General features: G+C 42.1%; 3 protein-coding genes across 3 annotated transcripts in view; 1 reads left to right on the top strand and 2 right to left on the bottom strand.

The window, feature by feature from the left end:
- Nucleotides 1-471: 471 nt before the first annotated feature.
- Nucleotides 472-9,835, bottom strand: LIAS (lipoic acid synthetase). Its single transcript, XM_035324406.1, has 11 exons — nucleotides 9,749-9,835; nucleotides 9,438-9,610; nucleotides 8,655-8,748; nucleotides 7,895-7,975; nucleotides 7,496-7,652; nucleotides 6,480-6,537; nucleotides 5,684-5,812; nucleotides 4,403-4,548; nucleotides 3,148-3,218; nucleotides 2,246-2,357; nucleotides 472-1,343 (listed from the first exon to the last, which is right to left on the bottom strand). The coding sequence occupies exons 1-11, from the start codon at nucleotides 9,833-9,835 to the stop codon at nucleotides 1,291-1,293; spliced, it is 1,161 nt and encodes a 386-aa protein (XP_035180297.1). The 3' UTR covers nucleotides 472-1,290.
- A 106-nt stretch (nucleotides 9,836-9,941) lies between these two features.
- Nucleotides 9,942-15,237, top strand: RPL9 (ribosomal protein L9). Its single transcript, XM_035325981.1, has 8 exons — nucleotides 9,942-10,001; nucleotides 10,347-10,393; nucleotides 10,468-10,583; nucleotides 11,397-11,492; nucleotides 11,814-11,946; nucleotides 13,348-13,428; nucleotides 13,901-14,019; nucleotides 15,120-15,237. Exons 2-7 carry the CDS (start codon nucleotides 10,348-10,350, stop codon nucleotides 14,005-14,007), a joined length of 579 nt encoding a protein of 192 aa, XP_035181872.1. The 5' UTR covers nucleotides 9,942-10,001; nucleotide 10,347; the 3' UTR covers nucleotides 14,008-14,019; nucleotides 15,120-15,237.
- A 2,742-nt stretch (nucleotides 15,238-17,979) lies between these two features.
- KLB (klotho beta) overlaps nucleotides 17,980-24,937 on the bottom strand; it is an 18,453-nt gene continuing 11,495 nt past the window's right edge. Inside the window, exons 3-5 of the mRNA XM_035326032.1 lie at nucleotides 22,977-23,245; nucleotides 20,446-21,589; nucleotides 17,980-18,783 (exon numbers count right to left, since the gene is read on the bottom strand). Of these exons, the coding sequence (XP_035181923.1) occupies nucleotides 18,422-18,783; nucleotides 20,446-21,589; nucleotides 22,977-23,245 (1,775 nt within the window). The 3' untranslated portion in view covers nucleotides 17,980-18,421. The remainder of the gene's footprint in view (nucleotides 18,784-20,445; nucleotides 21,590-22,976; nucleotides 23,246-24,937) is intronic.

The following is a 24,937-nucleotide window of genomic DNA, read 5'->3' on the forward strand; positions in this document are numbered from 1 at the left end:
ATCTCCCCCTAATTTACACTACCATTATGTTGTTTAATTAATACTGCCTTAAGACTATTTGTCTTCATAATGCTTTAATACTGTTCCACTTTAATTTTGTGATGAGTTAATTGTGCACTACTGGCCTCTGTGGTAATAATTTGACTGTTGTTGTTTGTGACAATACCAAGTTTCTGTTATTCTATTAACGTGCTGATTAGCTGTCATCCTTCTAACATCTTGCTGTGTGGAGAGGGTCTACTCTCCTTCCTCTAGACCACAGCAGCATACAGAAGTGCTGCAGCCAGCTACAGGATTACTTCAACAAGGAGGGTTTGGAACTAGACAACATATTCCTGGCATGTTTCCCAAACAGTTTCATGAAGAAAAAAAGCTTAAACCAATTCAAGAACTATCTAATGTTCAGAGCAGACAATGGAGAATTATTAGGGCAAGACTATCATGACTGAAAAGAGAAAAACTTACAACTGCTAGTATACCATAAGGCATGCTTTAATTTCAACTTGAGCTTAGTATAATATATATCCACATCTCTATTCAGATTTAACAGCCAGATCAAGGTCTCCAAGGGGCAGGTAACCAGACCCATTAAACACAACCACCCCGCTCTTAGGCTGGGTATTGAACTCTCCCCTTCAGTGCTCAGACAATACCTATGGCATACAGACACAGCACGGGACATCCACGGTTCTGTACAGATGAAGAGCTTTATCTAACAGAAGAGCACAGTTCATTTTTGTAAAATGCAGATAAGAGACACCACTTCTTGAAAGATCACTAACAGTTCTTCCTCTGGTGTGGCTAACCACAGCCCTAACATGCTCCTTTGGCATATATACCTCTTTATTTCCCAGCGTCCCTGTAAGCTTGCATTGCATGATAATGGTAGGATACAGCAAGAGATCGGTACCTTTTGAATTACCCGTTATTAGCATCTTAACAAGGATCTAATTGCAGCAATATTGATGGTGGTATCACACCTGTTTATTTAAACCTGTCTGATTATTTCAGCTTACATTTCCTCCACCTCAATTCCTTTGCTCTTTCAAAAGCAGTTCTGTCTTCTGACTTGTTACTGAACACTAGAAGTACTACGTAGTTGTAGCACTGCCAGGAGGAATTAGGTAAAATAATGTTAAGTGTTTTGGCGAGAGTAAAGTGTTCTAGAAGGAGAGTAAGCTTATTCATGCCTCCACCATCTGGTCTTCTGTATTTCTGGAACTGAGTGTAATTATGAGCTGAAAAAAGGATCCTTAAAACTGATTGCTTTAAGTAGGTTTGCTCTCATTTTCAGATGACTTTTGTCTTTCTTTTTTCTACTAAGTTCTTCAGGAAGAATTCACCTAGTCAAAGGGGAAAAAAAAGCCACCAGAAATGATTTTTGTGTGTTTCCATGAAATAAAGCAAAAGAATACACATTCTTCCTTAATGAGTATTGTATTCTACAATACAATTGCTCTAACCGCTATTCTGTAGCGATTATATTCTACACAACGCTGCTTTCAATATGTACAGCAGGGATGTAAGAAAACCCACACCCATAATCCAACAAGCAACAGCTCTCACCCCCTAAAAATCCTGATTTTCTTCATGCCCAATTTTATGGACAAGCTCTGCTGCTTTGTGCTTTCAACCAGGCCAAGGTGAATTGATTTAATTAAAAATTAATTCATATTTTATAAAGTATCAGCAACCCGTAGTGAAAGCTTCTATAAATCTTGTCTGAATTGGCATTAAAATCGTCTGAGAGGCAGGGTGCCCCTGGATGATTATTCCCTGCTCTCTCCTTGGGAAAAGGCAGGACATTGGACCTGCACAACAGTTCAGTAACATCAGTTGCTACTTACTGCCCAGTGCTGTGTCAGAAAATTCACTGCCGTAAGTGCAGCTCATTATTTCTAGGGCACTGCAAATAAATTGTGCCAACAGCAACAGAATTGCATCACAAAGGGCCCCCCTTAGACCCTGAAATGTTTAAGAGGCAGAATGTAATGGAAATCTTGAAGCTGGTGCCCCCTCTAAATGGATCCTGCCTCCCGCATTAAGGTATCGTACAAATACCAGGTAGGGCCGTACTGGTACATTTAGATGAACTACAGAGGACAGAAGTGTAGGTAATAAAAACCAAAGGATGACTAGATAAGTTGCCCTTGAGCAAAGGTGAGCTTTGCTGCCTATTACTTCACACTGAATTGTTATATTAAAAGTCACGTCCCAAATAATCTAACACTTTGTAGTAATTTACCTGCTTTATAGGAGGAACGCACTAAAGGCCCACTGGCTGTGTAATGGAATCCAAGCTCGTTTCCTACTTTTTCCCAGTATTTAAATTTTTCAGGAGTTATGTACTCCTCAACCTAAGGAAAAAGAATTAATTTTGATCAGGTCTTAATATAAAGGAAATAGATACAGACAGCACGTAGTGACGTGAAACACATCTCAAGTTCAAAGCATTATGTTCAAAAACTTTCAACCGTCAAGTCATGAAAACAATTTTCCTCTCTGCTCTTTACCCAAAGAATGTATTTTATGTGCTTTTCAGATATAGCTGAAAAGTTTAGAATGTAATTTCTTGTTGTTGCTTCATCATTTTCTTTACTCTGTTTTTGAGCAGTCCTTTTGCAAGCTTTTTTTTTGTCCAAGCTTGTAAAAAAAGGAAAAAAAAAAAAAAAAAGAAAACCCACCCCACAATGGTCCTACAAATCTCTTCACTAACAGTTATTTCACAGGAACTGAACAAAGACTCTGGCTCTGGACAGATTACAGAAGGAGAAAATGGTAATTTTCACAGCTGAAGTGGCACCATTACGGGACAGCCTATGAGGCAGCAAACGAGAGCTGGCTTGAGCCATTACGTTTGAGGCACACACTGAGGCTCTTGTTTTGCAGGATCATGCCTCAGCTCCAGCTGTCTCCCCAGCTAACAGTAGTAAGTAGCAATGTGAAGTCTGCAGGAGACGGAAAGGATTAGACAGTTGAAGTCATTTCCAGCAAGGGGCACATAACATGAAAATCAAGTTCAGCGAAGAAGGAAATTTTTTTCCCAATATCCATGGTTAAGGGAAGGATGCATTTCAAACCTTACGGTAGAAAGAAGAAGCTTCAGTACGGACCAAAATACTGTCTGTAAATTAAAGGCATGTTTACCTTTAGGTGACGCTTTGTTGGTTGCATGTATTGTCCCAAGGTCAAACAATCTACATCTGCTTCACGCAATACTGTGAAAAGAAAATGCCTCGTTAGTGGCAGAAGTATCACAAGGGATTGTCAGCAGCTGGGAAATGCCCTACACTTGCAAGGCTGAACCAGGGTCACCCCGCAGCACCTTGCGGGGGTTACATCCTGCAATCTCCACGAGCAGTAGCCACGCACTGCGTTCTGCAATCCCAGCTCCTGCATGACCTGATGTAGCTCAGAGCCAGAGAGAACATCATCACCCTGCACTGCAGTCACTTGTCTCACTGCAGAGATGACACGCTCTTTTATTTTACTGCTTTTCACTTATCTTTAGGGCAGAGCCCTTGTTTGACAAAAAATGGATGCATGCACATACATTTGGCACTTTTCCATTGTTTCAGTCTTCATGCTGAAATTATGCATGCTCATCTGAAGAGATATAAATCCAAGGGAAGTTGTCAACATCTTTTGCCAGTTTTACACACTTAAGACTGTATGTTAGTTTTGATGCCTGCAGAAACTTGCAAGTGGTCTGCTAATAACAGGCAGGAAGAATGGGAAAATCAGGAACTGTAACCTTATGGTCCAGACTGTAGGACAGGTGTAGAAAAAATAGACTATATCACTGCATCCTAACTATGGGTAACTGTACACAAGAGAAAGTACCAGGTAGACATTCTTTCAGCTGGATATAGGAGAAATGTTATGTAATTAAAGAATTTCTTCTTAAAAGTGCATTGTATTCACTTACCACTGTGAACTTTTCTCCTATTAAAAATAAATTGCAAAACAAACAAACAACAACACAACATAAGAAAATGCTACAATTCCAAGGATAACCTTTTCTTTTTAACATCTAAGTAAGCTAAAGTAAACTAAACAATACTGTCTTCTATTTCTAAAAAGAACTGTGCACTAAGGCAACTATGTTGCAAGCCCATTGCTTGATTACTGCAAGGATTTCAGATGTTAAACTAGTCACAGAAAGGTAGTTATAACTGCCACTGAAGTCAACAGGGGATGATCTACATGTCAAAATTATTTCTGACAGCCGTATGAAAGCGAAGTATTTCCGAAGTTTGGTCTTTTTTAACCAAACATTTTTTTCCCATAGGGCATTGAAAGCATTTCCTCCACCAGCAAACTGATTTGTGAGGATGCTCACAGCTGTCTTCCAACAGAATAAGGTTCATACATGCAAACGTGCATTTCAGCCCCAACTCACGTTTCATCGTCGCGTACACCTGTTCATCCGTCTCGCCCAGCCCCAGCATGATGGAGGTTTTCGAGATAACCCCAGGCTGGACCTTTTTAGCATGCTTCAGCACGCGCACGGATTGCTCAAAGTTGGCTCGGGGGTCGCGGACCTTCCTTTTAGCATTTTCAGCACAAGGAAAAAAAAAAAAGAAAAAGAGAGAGGAAGAAGGCAGGTAACTTAGAGACGCCAAGAAAGATCGATTTTGCTAAATTCTACAACGTTAAAGAGACAGTTCAGAGGTTTCACGCAGGGGTCTCACACCAGCTGGCGGCTGCTGACACCCCCTGCTGCGAGCAGGCAGAGAGCAGCGAGGGGGCACGGCGGGGCCTCTCGGTGCCTCTCGCTGCCCCCGGGTCCTCTGGGTCCCGCCGGGGCCCCTCCGGGCGCTGCGGGGCCGGGCCGTGTCGTGTCGGGTCCCGTCAGGGCCCCCCGGGTGCCTCCGGAGCGCGGCGCGGGGCCGGCGCCCTCTGGCGGCGGGCGGCGGGCAGGGAGGCGCCGCCGCGCCCGGGGCACGCCGGGAGCTGCGCTCGGCCCCCGCCATTTCGCCGCCCGGCCCGGCCCGGCCCCGCTCCTCAGCGCTCCCCGCAGGGCGCCGGGGGTCGTGAGGAGCCCCCCGTCAGGGCTGGGGGCGTCTTTGTTCGCTTCAGCGGCTCCTTCCCCAGCTGGCCGCCTCCGGCAGCCTCCCCAGCCAGGGGTTGGGCGTTAGTCCCCGTGCCGTGTCAGGGATGAGGTCTGACGCCCCACATCGGTCTCGTTTTAGAGACTTTTCCTGCCTTTTCACAGTTTTTCTATGCCGAGGTGTGATGATGATGTCCTTACACGCCCTTACAACTGCAGAAAACCATCATGCTAAAGACTGACACATATCCAACAGAACGAGCACATTTCCTTCCTAAACACAACCCTGTGTTTAGGCTAGAGTTGGTTAAAAATACTTACTATTGAGAAAGTTTTGCAAGTAGAGTACCACACAAAATACAACTTCTTACTTTTAGGACAATCCTTTCCCTTGAAAAGCCTACATAAAACCCCAGGGTAGATGGATACGTAACATTTTTTTCCATTGGCAGGTTATAAGACAGGAAAACATAGGGATGTCAGTGAATGGAATGTAGAGAACTGACAGCCAAAGCCTTAATGACAATTTAAATAATTAGCTCTCTCTTATCACAAAGAATCTCTTTTACAAAATCCCTTTTGTTTTTATTTAATCTTCTACTTCCATTTATACGTACTACTTTTGCTTACCTTTGTAATTCTGGAACCGTTTCCACATTGTGGGCATACACATCTAGTCCTGACAATGCCACTTTCTCCACAGCTTTAAGGTCCCCTCGAAAATCAGGAGTTAGGCATTCTACGAGAATTTTTGAATTTCTGAAAAACAAGGATAGAAAATTAAAATCTGTGGGATTTGTATCACTTGCTACAAGGCTTAATAGAGCAAAATGAAAACAAACAAACCTGAATCAATGATGCTCTGATAAGCAAAGCAAAGTCAATTCAGGATACGTTGCTAAAACAAGAGATTTCTGCAAATACTAAGGATTATTGCTCTTTTATAATATTATAATTCAAACAGAACAATGTGTTTAATTTCCAATTTTACTGATGTGAGCTAACAGAATGAAAGTCAAATTATATAAAAGCCATTCTTGCAGTCTCTTAAACAATCACACTTACTGTCTGTACATGATTTTTTGTCAGTTGCAGGTTAACTTAACAAGATTTTCAATATTATTTTAGTATCATAGCTTCAATATGCAGAGGAGATATATTCCTGGCCTGACACATGGTCAAAGAAATAATCCAGAGCTTAGCTTTTAAATAAACCTGAATTGGAAATGTATTAAAATTGGTGCCATACTTTGGGACCATTATACCAGAAAGATGAAAAACAGGGAAAAAAGGTATACAAGCAGGCTAAAGGCAGACTTTTGTATATGTATAGTCCTTGAAATAATTCAGCTGAAGGTAATTTTGACCTACATGCCATACCACTCTCTAAAGGTTTAATGGTAATAGTAATACATTATTAACATACCTTTCTTTCAGATGAGAGACTGTCTTGGCAAAGTGTTCTGCTCCACCATCAGGCATATCTAGAAGCATTTCAATTACTCAGTTAAGCTTTCTGTTCAAGAAATGTATTCACTTATTAGCAGTGCCACAAAAATGCAGTCACATTTAAATACAAAGCGACAGTTCTTGGTCAAAAGCTGAAACACCAGTCTTATCTTACTGCTTATGCCAAAAGTTTATAACAGATATTCTACCAAGCCTCATTCTGCACGCAGACTAAATATGATCATTTAGGGCAGACTTCAAACGTTTATTCTAAATTTTCTTGGTTTTGTGGGTGCACTATCAGCCTAGGCACAAAATGACTTGAACCATTTATGGTTTTGATCTGACAAACAGGCTTACAAAAATATATATATATATATATATATATATATATATATATATTTCCATCTAAGTATTATTGCTCTTTTATTGTAAGCTACTTTGAAGCTACTGGACTTTCAGCTGAAGTATACTGAAGAGTCTTCACAACAGTTTTGCCCACCTATGTGCTGTCACCACAAAGGTGCTACTACAACCATAGAAAAAAAACAACGTTCAGTATTGTTAAGAATAATTTATTCCAGGTTTAGCTTTTGGGAGGAAGTTCTGTAATATTCTTCTGCATGAATGTGGATTTTTTTTTCTCATCAAGTAACAGAAAACAGTGCACGTGTTTGTACGTCACAAAAAAAAGTAGTTACAAAATATTTAATAAAATATTGTAATATTTCTAACGCCTAGACCTCGTTGCTCTCTACAACTACCTAAAAGGATGTTTTTTAGCAAGGAGAGTGTCAGTCCCCTTTCTCAGATGGCAAGTGGTAGAACACAAGGCAAGATCTTCAAGCAGCACCAGGGGAGGTTCAGATTGTTGACTTCTTTAAAATAGGAATCCTCAACAACTGTGCTGAGTGCGTTTATCAAGGTCTGTCTTTAATCCCATGTAACACATATGAGAGCTTACAGTGGAAGACATGATGACAACGTACTAACCGTCTCTGTCCACAGATGTCAATACAACGTAATCCAAGCCCCACTCAGCAATAGCCTTAGCTGTGTTGTAAGGCTCCTCGGGATCCAGTGGAGGTGGATTTTTTGCTGTCTTTACTGAGCAAAATCTGCAACCTCTAGTGCACGTGTCACCCATCAGCTGAAATAAGAAAGGCATTCCTACATTTACATGTCACACATCACTACTGTTCAGCCGAGAAACGGCTGCATGTGCTAAATCAGACAAATCCCACTAACAAGGAAAACAATGAGGACAGTGACATACCATAAATTTCATGTAATAGACCCAAAACACTGTAGTTGAGATTGTAGCATATTGTCAGAGATACAACAATCAGCTCAAACAGCAGTAAAATACTTAAGAAAAAACTAATGGCTTACCATAATAGTAGCTGTAGCTGTAGCATATTCGCCACCTCCCCAGCATTCTCCGATGTTGGGACAACGCGCTTCCTCACATACCTGAGGTTAAACAGACAGCCCTGTAACGTGTATTTCAGCAGTAGCCTACAAACTAAACCTAAGTCCTTCTGTGATAAATGAGATTTAACAGAGTCACGCATTGTTATTGAAGCAGTCAGCAGAATTGCTAGGAAGAAAACCATCGGTGCATTACATCCATTTCCATTCCTTTCCTCTACCACAACTCCAAAAATTCCTCAGCCAAGTAACTGACTTATTAATTAGCACAGCGTCATTAATATTTTAAATTTACCAATTGCACAAGATTCAATATTCACAAGATCTATGATGCATTAAAGCATGATCTTGCTCTGAAAAAAAGCCCTCCATGCATACCCACCACTTTTCATCATCTTGAAAGTATATTTAATAAAACGGGTATTTCTAGAATTTCTTTTCTTACAAAACAGTTATATAGCTCTGAAATTGTGTTTCCATTAAAATCCGTCACATGTAGCATCTTCTGATCTCATTGCTGATGCAAGTGGTAAAGTCTAATATTTAAGATTTTCATTAAGGGTAAAATTCACCACAGTCAAACAGGACCAGCTTTGGGCTTGGTTTCAGCATCAAAGACCATGCAAAACATAATTTCTACCCGTGTTCCACAAAAAAATAACTCTGCATCCTTAAAAAATGCCTTGTCTCTACAGGAAAATTTAGTTAGTACTAGACTTACTGTGTGAAGATTTAAACTTCTCAAGGTATTCTTTAGTTTATTGTAATTCTTTCCCATGGGAATCTTTGTTTTCAGCCATGGTGGAAGCCGCAGCCTGAAAAAGAAATCAAGCAAACGGGATTAATAAAATTAGAATTAATATTTACATACGTTTCCATTCATTTCTTAGATCTATGTCAACTTGTTACGCATCCCAGTGAGGAAAGGTTCGTTGAATATTGACACAGCTCAGTGACCAATATCAGTACCACTCACAGGCACAGCAGACCTCTGTCTTCCACGCATCCCAAAATTCAAAGGTAGGAGTTTGTTGCCATTGGAAGGTTTAGAACCGTCAGCAGTGCCGGTGGGATTTCATAGTGCGACAGTGGAGATCGCATCAATTAACGGCAGTGTACATTGCACGCCTATCACAAAGTCTGATCAGATTGCTAACTAGAAATATGGCTTGCTTTAAGCATTTTAAAATTTACTCCGCATTAACTTGTTCTTCAGTATCGATAACATCTTTTCACCACCTCAGTGCACTCACCTGTGGCTGGCTGCTTATGATTTGATACAGGGTATGGCACAAGCACTCAAGTGAGAAGAATACCACGATGTCCTAACGTTCCACAATGTATTTGAAGTTAATACTGTGGTTTTTTTTTTCTTCAAAAATCAGATTGGCAAGCAATTCGACAAGCTAATTTAATAAGAGTGCGTTGTATACCTTCCGCGGCCGGTACCGAACACACGAGACGCTGCACGGGTGCAACTGCCGTTGCTAGCCATGACCATTACCTTTCGCCTTTCTGGCGTTTTAAATTGCCTGCATACTCAGCCCAGGCACTCTTGTCGGCCAGATCTCCGGAGACAAAGTCCTGTAAGTCCGGCCCATCTCGGAGAAATTTCTTCTTTTCCTCCGGCAGAGAACCTGACGCCCTGTACTGGTTACACGCCTGGCTCCCCGACACCTAAAAAAACAGCAAGGCACGGTGCAGTTTATTGAACTACAGACATATTGGCTATAAATACCGCCAGTTCCCAACCTCCCAAGCCCATAGCCCTAAATACTCCTCAGAGCCCCCCCCGGCTGCCCGCCGCTCCCTCACCCGTGCGCGGGGCCCCAGCAGCAGCCGCCGGGCGCTGACCGCGGCGGTGCCGGTCCCGCAGCGCCCGCCCCGCGGCAGCAGCGACATGGCGGCCCCCGATCGATGCGCTCGGCGCTCGGCTGCCCGCGCCCGTTGGCGCGCAGCGAGCCTCGCTCGCTCCTGCCTGCCTCTCCGTGATGACGTCAGGGGGCAGAGCGGGTATAACTACGTGATGACGTCACGCACCGCCCCTTTCCGCCCCGCGCGCCGCCAGGTGAGGGGGAGCCCGCGGCCGCCATCCGCCCCGCGGCCGCCCCGCATCCGCCGCCATCCGCCGCAGGCGGCCCCCGCAGCGCCCCGCGGGGGGTGCGGGCAGATTCCCGGGGCGGCGCCGGCAGCCATCGCGGCGCTCTGAGGCCGCTCTACGGGCCGGGAGCCGCCCCAATGGGGCTTCCTTGCCCCCCCCCCCCCCCCCCCCCGGTGGAGGCCTCACCGGGGCCTAGGCCGGACTTGGGGGGGCGGCGCCCGTAGCTGGGGGGTGCGGGGGGTGCGGGGGAGGAGGGGAGCGGCAAGGGGCTCGTCTTCGAGGCTCCCAACTCCTTCTGGTTGTCACCCGCAGGATGAAGACCATTCTCAGCAACCAGACCGTTGACATCCCCGAGCAAGGTACGGCTGTGTGCGGAAAGCCCTCGGGTAGCCGCCCCTCACCCGGCTAACGCGCGTCTGTCTTTGGTTCGCAGTCAGCGTGTCGCTGAAGGGCCGCACCGTCATTGTGAAGGGGCCCCGGGGAACCCTGCGGAGGGATTTTAACCACATCAACGTGGAGCTGTCACTGCTGGGGAAGAAACGCAAGAAGGTGAGTGCTGCACGGGTGGGGTTTATGCCCGTAGGGAGAAGGTGGGGGCTTGTAACAGATCTTTCATGTTGCAAGCAAATTACTGAGTGCTTATTTTTGTATTTTTTCGAAGAAAATGGAGTTGTGGAACACCGATCCACTTAGGCTACGTGACAGTCCCTGAAGTTCTGTCATGTTTTGGATTGAAGTTGTTTGTTGATTTCCTTCATGGCAGCAGTTATAACTCGTGGGGAAGGGATTGTGTGTTGTATGCTGTTTTTTAAGCTGGTTTGTTTCAACTAGCTAAAATTAATTTTGTACATTTAAGTGTTCAGAATTGGGAAATTACATGGGGAGAGCTCATGTTGTCCATAATATTTTTGTGTGGTCTTGAGGATTTAAGAAAAAAAGCAAAGAGTGGCCGATTTCAGTAGCTTATTGACAAACATCTGCTGGATCATAAAAACATGGGCTCCTTACACAGTGCAGCATTAAGAAGTTGATAGATTACATATAGGCGACTGACCCCAGAACAACTGGTGTACTATTTGAAAGGATATTGTTGTATTCTTCAGCTAAGGTGTCAGAGCTTTTCTATAACCACTCCTTGTCCTAGTTTCTCTGAACATTTGTTGGTAACAGGGCAAAAAGATAAAGAAACACTGGGGGTTGGGTGTTAGGACATAAGGCTTGAGCTGGGGGGGGCATTTAACAGTTATCAAACAATACTTTTACACTTCTAGTAGTTAACTTGAACTTTTCCCTCTTAGTCACAGAATTCTTTGTATTTGGTTGTGAAATGTAGCTGAAAGCTTTATTTTTTTTTTAACCCAGCTGCGTGTTGACAAGTGGTGGGGTAACAGGAAGGAGCTGGCAACAGTTCGCACAATTTGCAGCCATGTACAGAACATGATTAAGGGTGTTACGCTGGTAAGTTTTATTTTGAAGTAGAAGAACTGTGTCCTTTCTGTTACAATAGTAATAGTCTTTTACTTCAGTGCAAGCTCTTTTAAGTATTCAAGTTATTGTTCATGCATGCTTTTTTCCCCCCTTGCTGTCAAACAAGTTCAGCAGCTGGAGAAAAGCCCAAACAAGAAGCTTTGGATGTTTGTTGGGCTTAGAAACTTGTCCTTACTGGGAAACTAGCTTCATTATATTTTGTTCTTAAATGTATCCATTATGTATTATGCACCTGTTGGTTTTTGTTGGATGCGCTCCGATTTCAGTATCTAACGATGTCCTTTATCCCAGGGCTTTCGTTACAAGATGAGGTCGGTGTACGCTCACTTCCCCATCAATGTAGTTATCCAGGATAACGGCTCACTTGTGGAAATCCGAAACTTCTTGGGAGAGAAGTACATCCGCAGGGTGCGCATGAGGCCAGGTGAGCACATCCGCAGGTGTTACGCTTAACTATTTCTAATGGAGGGGTGTTTGTCTTCTTTGGGTGCTGCCATGGACAGCAGGAGATGGCAGCAGGACTGTCAAAGCAGCATTTTCCAGCCTGTCGGAATATATGTAACCTTACAATATGTTTACTACTGTTCAGATTTATAGTTAATAATGATTCTAACTTGCTTTTAATAAGTTTTTAGTAGGGAGAAAGCTTAAAGCTCATTACTGCAATAGGAGTTACAAGTATCTCAGTTTAATTTCACCATCGTTCAATCTTGCCAGTGTTCATTGACATTAAATTGCTGGTGCTCAATTTTAAATTGGCATTTCAGTTTCAAGCATTGTACCTGAATTAATTTTACAATACATCGTATTTTTGATCTTCAGAGTGTTACTGTGTTCTGAATATCTTGATTAGGTAGGAGCACATGTGGTAATTTTCATCTTACCCAGTCTTGCATAATTGGAGTTTTAGCTAGGTGTCTGACAGGGCAGGCGTTTGATGGATCTTACTAAAGTTCCACAAGGAAGAGACAAACATTTCTTAAACACAGTTACCCTAAAATTGTAGGGGATACTTGCCAGGTGAAACATTTTTTTCGGTAGTCCACTGCTGATGAAGGTATTGGTGTTACAGATGGTGTTTTAGGTTGGGTTTAGATGAAAGCATCAGACTGGACTGATGTGATACAGTGTAGAGTGATTTACAGTAGCTGCAACTTCAGGTTACAGTGGAATATTGATGTGACTACTTGCTTTCTTTAAAAATTGGCTTTTATTTCAAAGATAGGTGCTGGTTAAAATGCTAGCTTAACATCTATTAATTAAATAGATCAAGCTATGAAGTCTTGCTTGCGTTGCTTTACTTGCAAGTGAAAGTTTCCTGTGAAGTTCTCGAGTGTGGCCGTGCTTACCCCCAAGAATGCTTCCAAGTGTCTGGTGACATGTTGCTGAATGTGTCAGAGGGTGGGGTTTTTCCTGATGACTCTTACTTGGGGTGAATCCAGTTTTGTCTTAGTGAGTGTAAGAATGTGGCAAATGGCACCACCTAGCTGACAATGTCATGCTGGCAAAATCTCTAGTTTATGTGCTGTGTGGGTGGTTAATGCTGGAATGCAGCAACACTTCAGTAGGAACATTGCTCAGTGCAGGTCACGTTCTGGATTGAAGGCAGCTAATCTTTGTGCGTTGGAACTGTTTAGAGAAGGCAGTCTTGGAAGAGCTTTTTGGGAGACTTTTTTTTTTTTTAACTAAGTCATTGAATCTCATTATAACCTAGAGTAATACTGTCTGGATTTGTGAATTGCGATGGGACGCAAGCACTGTGTCCTTAATACATCTTTGCTGTCTTCACCGTTGATGGATGGTTTGTGCGTTTTGCTTTCTGTAGGTGTTACCTGTGCAGTGTCTCAAGCCCAGAAAGATGAGCTGATCCTTGAAGGAAATGACATTGAATTGGTCTCCAACTCAGGTTTGTGAAGTCGATGTAGGGGGAGATTTAATGATACTGTCACTTTTACCTGAAGATGTCAGTTTAGGAAACTTGTTTTCCTTTTTCTCTAATACTGAGGTAAATGACAATTCAGTGTGTTTGTTCTTTTAAATCTAGTCAGTGTAATTTGCTTCTCATTGGTTGTTACACTTTTTTAAAGCTTAGAGATGTTCTTAAAAATCTCTAGGACCTTTCTTCTAGTTAGTATTGATTGCCCTTTTGGCAGAAAACTTCATCTTTTCAGTTGTACGAGTATGCAGTAATAGACTGTCTCTGCCTGAAGTTGCCACGCTAGGCTCAGTGAAATGTATTTTTTTTTATATATCAGAACTGACAGATTTTCAAGTTAATTCCCTTCTCCAAGTGACAGTTTTATTTATTGGTTGAAATACTGGAGAGGCTTTTTGGTTGTTCCTCTTGTTTTGTGTTAATGGTCTTGCTTTGTTTGTAGCTGCCTTGATCCAGCAAGCCACTACAGTCAAGAACAAGGATATCAGGAAATTCTTGGACGGTATCTACGTCTCTGAGAAAGGAACAGTACAGCAGGCAGATGAGTAAAACTCTTAACAGGTTGGTGTCATCTTGTGGAGATTGGTATTATTTTGTACGTTACTATGCTGTGTTTGTCAGGTGTGTTGAGTTCTTTCTGAGGACAAGGCTGGCACCATAGCTTGCTTATTAAAGTCTAAACTTTTGAAATGTGGGAGCTGGGAACAACAGGGATGTGAGGCAGCGTGCTCAAGAAGCAAACACCTGGAGATGGTTACCTGAGTGGGGACTTGACAGGGATCATCTCCCTCAGTGAGGCAGTGCTAAACCACGTTGCCTATGGAGATGCAGTGGTTTAAGGCCTCTTGTAAAACTTCTACCTGGTTTCTTGACAGCAACTTCGCATCTCTTAATAATTTGGTTTTACACTGCTGTAGGGATAAGCATCTAACTGAGGCGCTGTATTTCTGTCCTGTGAATGCCAGTTATGGTAGCTATTGGGAACTGAAAACCAACTGACCTGGGATGAAAGACCAGTTTCCAGCTATTTACACATAAGACTTCCTTGTTGGACCCTGACTTTATTTTACAAAAGCGGATAGCACTTAACACATAGGGGTGTTCTGTGTAGTGCGTGTAAATTCTTGTAAATAAGGTAACGTAACAAAGACAACTATTTAACATTGTCCATATACGTTTGCTACTGAAGCTGAGTTCAAGGATTTGGGGTTAATTTAAGAATTTTAACTGGTGGAGTAGTTTGAGACATTTCAGCTATATATGATTCCATATGTGGTACAAAATACTTGTGTGGAATGAGTCAGGCTGAGTTGTATTTAAAATAAATGTTATGTGGCTTCTGAACCTGAGCAGGAGACAGGATCCTCATGAAGTGACTTTCATAAACTAAAGCTTAGTGGCAGCCAGATACCAGGCGCTTACGGGCTACTGAAAAAAATGTTTTTAGTGTGTTCAGTTGCTTGAGAGACAGGATGACTTGATACCATTTCTCATTGACAAGTAATCTTTTCTGCATAAAGTTAAGTACATTTCAGAGCTATTAATTTTTGTCTTGCCTTAAACCGACCAGATAAATTAACTTGTCATATGTCCATAAACATTCAATTTCACATTTGCAGTGCTGAAGCCTTTCTAAAAGCTCTTTCACTTTTTATTTACAGTTGTCCAGATCTCAAAACAAACCACCATGAGACAGCGTATCAGCACGTGCTGGATTGAAGCATCTCATACAAAAACTGAACGAGATGAGAGGTTTAATAAAATAAAACCTATTTCATATCTTGGCCTCTTCTTTTAAGAACTAAATGGTGATGATATGAACCTGCTCAAGATCTGCTTTCTGGAGAAGCAGTTTATCACAGGGTGATGCAAAATAGTTTAATGCTGCATACATGTTTGCAGCATACATGTTTGTGTAGTACTGCGTGTGGGTCTCAGAACACTGAGACTGACTGAAGGCTGATGGATGGGAATCCTCATGCCACATAAAGCCAGGGAGTGGTAATTTTAAACCAGAGTGCTAAGAAACAGTAAAAGCCGTGTTTTTACAATGTTCAAGTTGTCCCACTAAATCAGTCCCAGAATCTGTACGATGAGCACAGAATTGAAGAAGAATTTTGTCCTGTTTTTTTTTTGAGTGATAATTTGTGACTTTGAATAATGGAAGGGTGTATGCACCTCCAATACTTGTGCTATTTGCTGCATAGGTAGAATATTTTATTGTGTAAAACAGTCAAATGATCAGGGAGGTTCTGTTCTGGTGCTTACCTTTGGATAAATGAACCTTCTGTGATGGCCAATGCGTGAAATATAATGGAATGAATAGTGTGCACTTAGGAACTGACACTCAAGATTTGGCCAAGTAGTGGGAGTTAGGGTTCAGTCGCTTGTGTATGTGCTAGTTCAAGGATATGTGAGAAGTGTTTGTAGGTTCTGCATAAGGAGCTGCCATAATGCTTTGATGTCAGAGTGCACATTTGGTACCCGAGGCAGTTCTCTCTGGATGTACTGACTGGTTGGAGTGAACAACCAGAAGCGAGTTTCTGGGTGGGTAAGGATGTCACAAGATCGAGGCAGCTAGCTTCTAGAAGGAACACCGGGCTCTCAGTGCATCCTGAACATGTATTTACCCCAGGAGAAGGTTGTAAGGTGGAGAAGGGGTAGGAAATCAATTGCTCTTCTTGCTTTTACTTGCATCTTCCACCCCCCAGCTCTGCCCTCAAGCTGTGGCTCTAGCTTTTGCAGTGCTCTGTGTCAGAGACCTGTTACAGGGCTAAACATGGCCAACAGTTTGCTGGAAGTAAGGTGTTTTGAGGAGAGGAAAAACAAAAATAGCTCAGCTATAGAAGCTACTAGGATACATTGCTCTGGAACTTCTCCGCTCTAGCATAGGAAAATGTGGGTGGAAACAAAACCAGTTACCTCTTGTGTCAGTACATACCTAGAGCTGCTTCCCTGCCACACTGCATTTGTTGTACCTGCACAGTCAAGTGTGATCTGTACAGGCATTTTGAATACATTGATGCAATGACTGAAAAAGCTGGCCACTGTGAATTTAAGCGATGGTAGGGGGGGGGGGGGGGTTAGAAGGAAAACCTCTGGGTTTGGTCCCTGAAAAATTAAATAGAAGGTTCATTTATCCTTGAAGTCCATTATGCCCAGGTTGGTAGCTTTCATTTAATGCAGTGCTACCATTAAACCCAGCCTAGAGGACAGAAATAAAATTGTAACACAGCTTCAGTATTGCTCTCTGCTCAACAATTTAAAGTCCTTGCTAGATTGAGAGAATTGAAAAGGAAATGAAGAGATTGAATAAAGTCTAACCTAGGGAAGCTACGTAGGACAATTACACCTGTATTCCACAGTGGCCCTGGGGGCCACTTACTTATGTACTGAGACCAGTTTTTCAGCACACAAACTAAATTGCTCTAGGCAGGGTGCTGTAGGAGTTTCCACGATGAGCTCCATCCACCAGCACAGCATTCCCAGGGCCAGTCTAGAGCTTGACTAAAGTAAACCCCATCAAAACAGGATTTTTGTCTTCAGCAGTTTGACTCTAGATCTGCTCCTATTGCACTGATAGCTAATCCAGGCATACAGTGCAGTACGTGGCATGGTGCAATGAGCAGCTCTGGCAGCGGGTTGGAATGGTTCGTGCAGCTGGGAAGAGGAGCTTCTGACACTTCTAGAGCTGAAGGGCTGGCTTCTCCTATGGCCTTGATGTAACTCAAATCAATATGGAGACATGGAATTTTAGCATTGTCATGCTGCAGAGCTTGCACTAGGCAAGGTATCTTCTGTAAATGCAAGGGAATCCCTTGGTCATTGCTAACTGTGTACTCATGAAATAACCCAGACTCACAAGTTACCCAAAAACGAACAAAGCAAAGAAAAAGCTTTTGGACATTTCAGTCCAAATGCAACAAAATAGAGCTGCTGTTAGAAAACATTTTTGGTAGAATAGCATCTCCAAATATTATTTAATTTGTGAAATAAGGTCTTTGCAGCAAACCTCATGCAAAGAAAGGTGTTTTGGCAGAAACCTGCAAAAATGCCATTTTTCATTAAAAAGATTGCACACAATTCTTACTGGAATAAATGCTTCTAAATAATAAACTTATCCCATGGGATTTGTACTAGACATGGTTTGCAATGGTAGATTACAAGAGCTAAGATGATAATATATATTCGATTTTCTATTGAAAATATATTTGATGAACTATCAAAGTGCAGTTTATATTAATCACTCATGTATATTAATTTTTACTACTTATTTTCATGGTCTCTGCTCATAAAAAGTTTATGGCTGCCCCATTTTGGAGAGGAAAGTTAGTGATTATATATAATTATGACTTATTTCCTGTGGGTAATGTTAAAATCTGATCTCTTTGTCTAATATATGAGATACGAGTATGTTAATAATGGAGTTAACCTGGATTTGTTCTTGTAGAGGTATCCTCAGACGATGGCCCAGCATATTCCCATATTCCATTCCTGGTGTTGTACTTACTCGAAAGCCTGTGGGCTTTAATAACACATTTATTTATAAATCCTGTCAACTGCAGTTTCATGCTCAACAACATTTACAACATGAATATACATCACAGAAAGTTCTGGTCCAAAGAGGTTCATATAAAAGTGCGCATCAGTTCTCACAGCTTAATATCTCTTTTCAAGTCAGACTGTTTGTAAGGTTATTCCAAGGCACAGGAGAGTCATAAAATTTTCTTCTTTCCTTTTTTTAAGCAGATGAATTTATCTTCCATGTACAGAAGGTGGAGAAAAGTAATTTCACAAGAGACAAATGTCATCATAGCTCCTCTTCCTGTGCATGCAATTACCTTCTGTTTCCAAACGAAATGCTTGGTGTGTATAACTGGAGTGACTCGTAGTGCTTTTCTGCAACTGTCTATTCTGTGTGGTCCTCTGTAGAATCTTGTTGAAAGTGGGCTTGTGCCCCCTTTTAAAGTGACACACAGATGCGCTGGATGTTCTTTACCTTAAAACGTTTTCTTCTCTTTCTTTTGTGAAAAACAATGATGGTTAAGAGCAAGATAAGGGTAGAGAAAAGACAGCAGGCAAAGAATATTAATGGCTTCTTCTGAGAAATAAATAAACAAAAGCTACACTCCTTTTCGTTGTTGGAAGGATCACAGACTGAATAGTCGGCAGGAAAGCCATTATTACTTATCAGCTTATTGTAAAATTTTATTGAAGGTTTTCCTTTTGAGTCAGAAGTGAAGAATCCAAATCTGGGCTTGGATTTTTCTTCAGTCAGTTTAAATGCATAATAACCTCTAATCTTGACTTTATCAATGTAGTATGCTGGGAGGGGAAAAAAAAGGCAGAAATGAATGATTAATCTATCAAGCATAACTGTTATAAAATATTTACTTCCACTTAATGATTCTAATAATGCTCATCTCCAACTATCTTAATTATAAGACTGTTCCAAAAAATAATAATTAAAAAAAAAAAGAATTTGGGATACCTGGGATACAAAGATACTTGGCCTGTATCTTTGAAGGCCTGCATTTATTAATGGCACTATGGAAGGTAAGTGCTTGCCGGCCTCCCTCCCACCCCCTGCACTGAGTTGGGCAGTGGGACCGTGCCTGAACCCACCTGCAGTGACCCACAGGGAGCAGCTGCTCTTCTGGGTCCTGAGAGAAACATTCACGAAATTCCTGCCTTATTCCAGACCCAGCTGCCCAGCCCCTCAGTGTACAGGGCTGTTACTCTGCTGCACGCAAGCACTGAGTGAAAATACTTAAATCAGAAGTAGCAGTCCTTGGTGAGTAAAGGTCTCTCCAATCCGTACGTAAGCAGAGAGCATGACAGGGGATGTGAGCCTGACTCAACAAGAACATTGTAAATTGGGGGGCCTTTCTATGAAGTATGTGAAGTATCATGCTACCTGAAAACCAAAATGGGAATACTATGATGAGTGCCCTTTAAATGACCTTTTCCTTTGGGTAACAGCAGAATAACTTATTGTCCTCTTGTTTGTAATGTGAAGTCAGCACGAAAAGTAAATCAGCAAATTCTCATTAGTCCTGCAGTGGTTGGGAAAGAGCTAAGTGCTGGAGGGGAATGTTCTGGTTATTGTTAGTGTCCAGAAGTAATCTGAAGCCACATTTAGCCATGAGTAATTTCATTTTTTACATAGTGAACTTCTAGTAAGCCAGAATACACAGGTTGTGTTTGGGGACAGGCACCTCAGCAGAGCTTTTAGACACCCCATCAGGGAAGTCTTCAGTGACTGCCAGTAGGAAGTAGTGCTGTTTTGTACTGAAAGTCTTATTTTGGGTGTATAGTTCACTTACTGCCTTTCAGGTAACTTATCATGGCTGCCCAGGTCCCAGCCTAACAGCAGAGCTCTGCTGTGTTTCTCTTGAAAAGCTGTGCAGGGCTCACTGCTCCTTTTTAATGTCTGGTTAGAGGAGAAGGGATGGGAGGGATGAGGCCTTCATGGCATTGCTATAATACAATAAGCTATTGCTGAAGATCATTGCCTTGGACAAAGAAAAAGTCTTGGATTTTGTTCTCTACCTCCACAACTGTTTGTTATTTTTTCTCTAAAGTGAAGAACTAGATTTCTGTAGGTGCAGAGCAAAGAGCAAGTAGTGGAGCAGGAACGAGAATTCTCCCTTCAACAGGAGCTCCTTTAAATGTGATGACCTGCCATCTTTCCTCTGTGTCCCCCTCCAGGTCTCACTGGGCCTGCTTCTGCTTTACTCTCCAATGACTCTAGATAAGCAACTAAGTCAGGAGTCTCCTGCCTTTCTCTGTAGAGAAGAAATTAGAGTTGTCTCTTGGTATTTCCTGGTCTGAAATGCCATCTTTTATCAAGTTCTGAGACTAGCTACTCTGTTGATGCAGGCTCCTTACCTCATCCCAGCCACAGCTGCTTGCACTGCTTGGGGCAAGGCTTGGGTCTATGCCATGGAAAAATCTCTGAGGAGCTTGAATGAATCATATACTCACCTTTTAAAACCTCTTGTACATATTTTCCTAAGTAGTAATTCCGAAGTTCATCGTTGTCTAAGGACTGGTCGTCTATTCCATTGGCTGTGATGTAAATATCTATGTCACCGTAGGTTCTTTTAATCCACTTCAGAACCTTGCGCACTCCCCAGGGCACCACTGCCAGGCGGGAAGGGGAGCTCAGGCAGGTGATGTCCTGCAGAAACTGGATGTCACGGTCAAACTCATACTGGCTCCCATTCTGGGGTTCGTGAATCACAAATCGTGTGGTGAAATGATTCAACGCATAGAAGTCAGCCGCACCTTTAACAAGCTTCTTTTCCTCGCTCGTGAAAGATGGCAGAGAAGAGTGCGAGAGGCCTTTTCTGTTTTTAAAGAGGATGTATTCCCTCATCATAGCTGGATAGTCCCCGGTCTTAAATATGGGGTCGGCAAACCAGCCGATTTCAAACTGAAGGAATCTGTTGGCAGCCTTGGCGTGGGATTCGAAGTAGGGGTTGGCAGGCTCGGCCCAGTCCGAGTGCAGGGACAGGGACACCTTGCCGTACTGGAAGGAGCGGTACTGCTCATCGTATATTTTCCAGGCCATGGCATGAGCTATTAATAAATTGTGCGCTGCCCGGTACGTGTCGCTGCTGCTCCTATTGTAGACATCGCTGAGTCGGTTAGGCTCATTTATTGTAATCCAAAGTTTCACCAGATCACCCAGCTCCCGAAAACACAAAGCTGCGTAGTCTTGAAAAGCGTAGGCCGTAGAGTGGTTCAGCCACCCTCCCGTCTGCAGCAAAGGGGCCGGCAGGCCCAGGTAGGCGTGCGTTGGGTGGTACAGGGTGACCATAGACTGGACGTTGAGTTTTAGCACCTCGCTGATCACACACCTGTAATACCTCAGCACTTGCCTGTTGACCACTGACAGATCGCCGTTGGGTAAGATTAGTGACCAGTCAAGTGCAAATCTGTAGTGGGTGACTTTCATTTTTTCCAGGAGGTCGAGTTGTTTTTTAATACTGACAAAATCCGTACACTGTGCAGGCCGGGTTTTTAGCTTCACCCCTTCCACTTTGTGCAGGAGCCCATCTCCTGTGACGTTCCACAGGTAGAGGTTTGAATCGCAGAACTGGGGCGAGGAAGCCACAGACTCCGCCTGTGGAATCGAAAATAGTGTGTTAAAGTGGGGTCACACTGACCCTGCCACCAGCCTACACTACATACATTTTCACACAGGTAAATCTTTCTCATGGGGTTCACTCTGTGGTCATACAAAGAGGGGTTCTCTTGGTGCCAACAGGACCACAGGGTGGTTAAGAAGAGGCAACAGGGGATGCAAAAGGTGGACATAGACTGTTTAGGCACTGCTGCTGAGATCAATCTTGTGAAACCATAGTACAGCAGTCCCTGTTCTTACTGGTAGTCCTTCTGCCTATGCAAATACATGACACAAACAATTTGTAGTATTTAGTATGAGTTATATCCTTGCTATCTTCTACTAGTTAACAAGATTCTGTGTCACACAAGATTTTTTTTTTACTATTCCAAACTTTAAACATTTTTGTAGGATTTGTAATACAGTGAAGTTTAAAATACTTAGATTAAATCTTTTTTTTTTTTTTTTTTTTTTTTTTTTTTTTAGCAAATGTACTTTTCTATGCTGTAAGTTTACATGGAATGATTAACAAAATATATAGAAGCTTTACTTTTTTTTTTTTTTAATAGTCGTCAGTTAATCTGTTACATTACAGAGTTTTGTTGGTATTTTTTGAAGCTGGCATTTTTCATTGGACTATTTTTCTGTACACGATGACAAAGAGCATCTCAACCCTGATAATAGATATTGGTCGTATTATCTACCACATTTGAAGCAGAACTAGGTACTCTGGGAAAAAGTTTGGAAAAAAGATGGTATGATCCGTTTTTAGATGGGAGCAAAAATGATAAAGGCTACTTGTGCTGATGTTGGTTATCTTCACCTGTGGCCTAGTCTTTTTAAAGAATGGCTTGTTGCCCACTTGTGTAAGTGGCTTCTCTGGCCAGACTCAACCCAGGAATCTGTTTCTGTCTTGTTCAGTAGCTTTAGACCTCTAGAGCACAGGTAGCTCTCCTTGCACCAGCGTGGCCAACTTGTCCCTGCTCTGTGCTGTGCTCTCCCCTGTGCTGCTGTGGGCTGCCACCTGGCCATGCTGTGAACTGCATTGGCTAACTCTGGTTGAAAAACGACCCAGAAACAAAAATTCTGGAGAAATTTCTTGGCCTAAAGTTCTCTGATCTGATCTGCAGCCAGGAGCAGGTGAGCAGAGCAAAGGACAGGGGTCTGCTGCTAAGGACACGTGCCCAGCACCCTGTGACTAGCTCACACTAGGAACCCATCAAATCGATAAAATTGAATCTATACAGTTATGACTAGGTTTAAAAGGTCTGCTTGTAGCATGCACTGGGACTCCTGAATGAAAGGTGCCATACCCAATTTTTTATTCACAAAGTAAAACTCTTAATTGCCTTCCCACCACCGGTCTTTTTGGTATTTTTATGCTTACCTTAAGAACAGATTCAGTGATACCCCAGGAGAAGTCACAGGAAAACTGAGCTTGCAAACTTGGGGTAGATTCTCTTGGGAAGAAGCCATTTTCTCGGATGATTTGTTTATAATACCGTGCAGATGACTTGGGAATCCTTTCCTTTTTTTCGCTTTTGAAATCTACATAAAACAACCCACGCCGGATGTTGTAAGCATGTTGCCATTCAAAGCCATCAAGGAGTGACCAGGCTGTGTAACCGAACACATCTATGTTGTCGTATTTAATAGCTGCATAAGAGAAATTAACATTAATGAGCCATATATTTAGGACTCTTAACATATATGAGGGATGATTTATGAGAAAGGTCTAGTCATTTTGAAAATCTTGAGGGTTTTCTCAGTGCTAAAAGGGTTATTGGCCCATTGTAATCCATTGCAAAACTGTGATAGAAATTGCATACCCTAGTCCTTACTCAGTAAAAATACAAAACCAACCAACCAACCAAAAATCAAACACCTGTCGCTGGTTCTTTAAGAAATTAAATTAGTGTGGAATGCTATTTTTTTTTTTTAAACTGTATTTGGTGATTTTTCTGTAACAAATCTATGCCAGTAAAATTAGAGAATTCTGACTAAAAAGTAAGACTAAAAATCACTTGTTTTAGATTGCTTCTTTGTTTGTACTTGTCATGAGGCTAAAGCTTTCTTTTATTGTCCAACCTTTATTTAAAGTATCTCTGCGAGTTCTAACATTCATGAATGTCTCTTCAGCTTCTAACTGAAAAATTAAATGTGTTGGTAAGGACATGTAATAATTTCAGAAGAAGCTGGATTGATCAACCCAGATTGGAAGTGCTTGATTTATTCACATGAAATGCATGTTTCTTCTTATTGTCTCTACACTTTGTAAAATATTATGCTTTTATGTCTAGCATGTGAGGAAGATAACAAAATTACTGCTTTCTCTGATGCGGAACCTGATCAGTAGGAAGGACAGTAAAATTTTTGAAGCATCTTCCTGCTGGACACCAAGTAATAGCAACATTCATCACACACTTACACCACATGCCAACTGACAACCTGGAAGAAAAAAGTCTAAATTCCACGATCAGTCCTGTTAATGGCTAATTGCCACCTTTTAGCTAGGAACTAATACAGGATAACTCCTCACGCTAACCCATAAGGGCTGGAATATCAAGGGCAAAGCAGTGAGCAAACAGGGCTACTGTGGACATTGACGCAGACAAATGGACAGCCATATTTTACCTGTCTGCCAATTCATAAATGAAGTATTCCGATGTAAAGTCCTTTTCTCACCCAATAGTATTTTGCCGTGTTTCCTCAGGACAGCATTTCAGCTTGTCTAATTTTATATTTCCACTCAACTTTTTTGCCTTAGTCACACCAATGCTGCAACTTCAGAAGAAGATGGTTTTGCACAGTATTTGTATTCAAACAGCAGAGAGCAAGGTACCCAGGTGTACTGTCATAGTCCATCAGTGTATTTTACTAGCTGCTGGTTAAAAAGATCAGAAAGCTCAAGAATTTAGTGTAAGTATATAAGAAACAGTTAGATAAGGATGGAGCACTGGCAAGAAGATAAGGGGATTTAATGAAGTAATGCATGTATTGTGAAGAGAAGCAACTTCTAAATATTAGGGTAACCATGGGACAAGACACAAAAATCTCTGAGAATATCAAATGCAAAACCTGGAGGCAGAGAATGATGTAGAGAATAAAGAAATAGGCCAGAATGTCCTTGGAAGCAAAGATGAGTACTTCATGTCTGCAATTGGGAAGGTTGAATCACTGGAAGTAGGCACATAGGGACAGTCTAAGTGACATTTTTGAAAAATTATTTTTTGTAGAAGCACTCTGAATAGATGGGGTCTAAGGTAAATTCTCTGAGCAAAAGACACTGCAATAATTGTGATGATGCATGCCTAGATGAGAGATTTGGCTGTTTAAATGGCTAGGACT

This window comes from Oxyura jamaicensis, chromosome 4 (assembly GCF_011077185.1).
Source record: "Oxyura jamaicensis isolate SHBP4307 breed ruddy duck chromosome 4, BPBGC_Ojam_1.0, whole genome shotgun sequence".
Lineage (NCBI taxonomy): Eukaryota > Metazoa > Chordata > Aves > Anseriformes > Anatidae > Oxyura > Oxyura jamaicensis.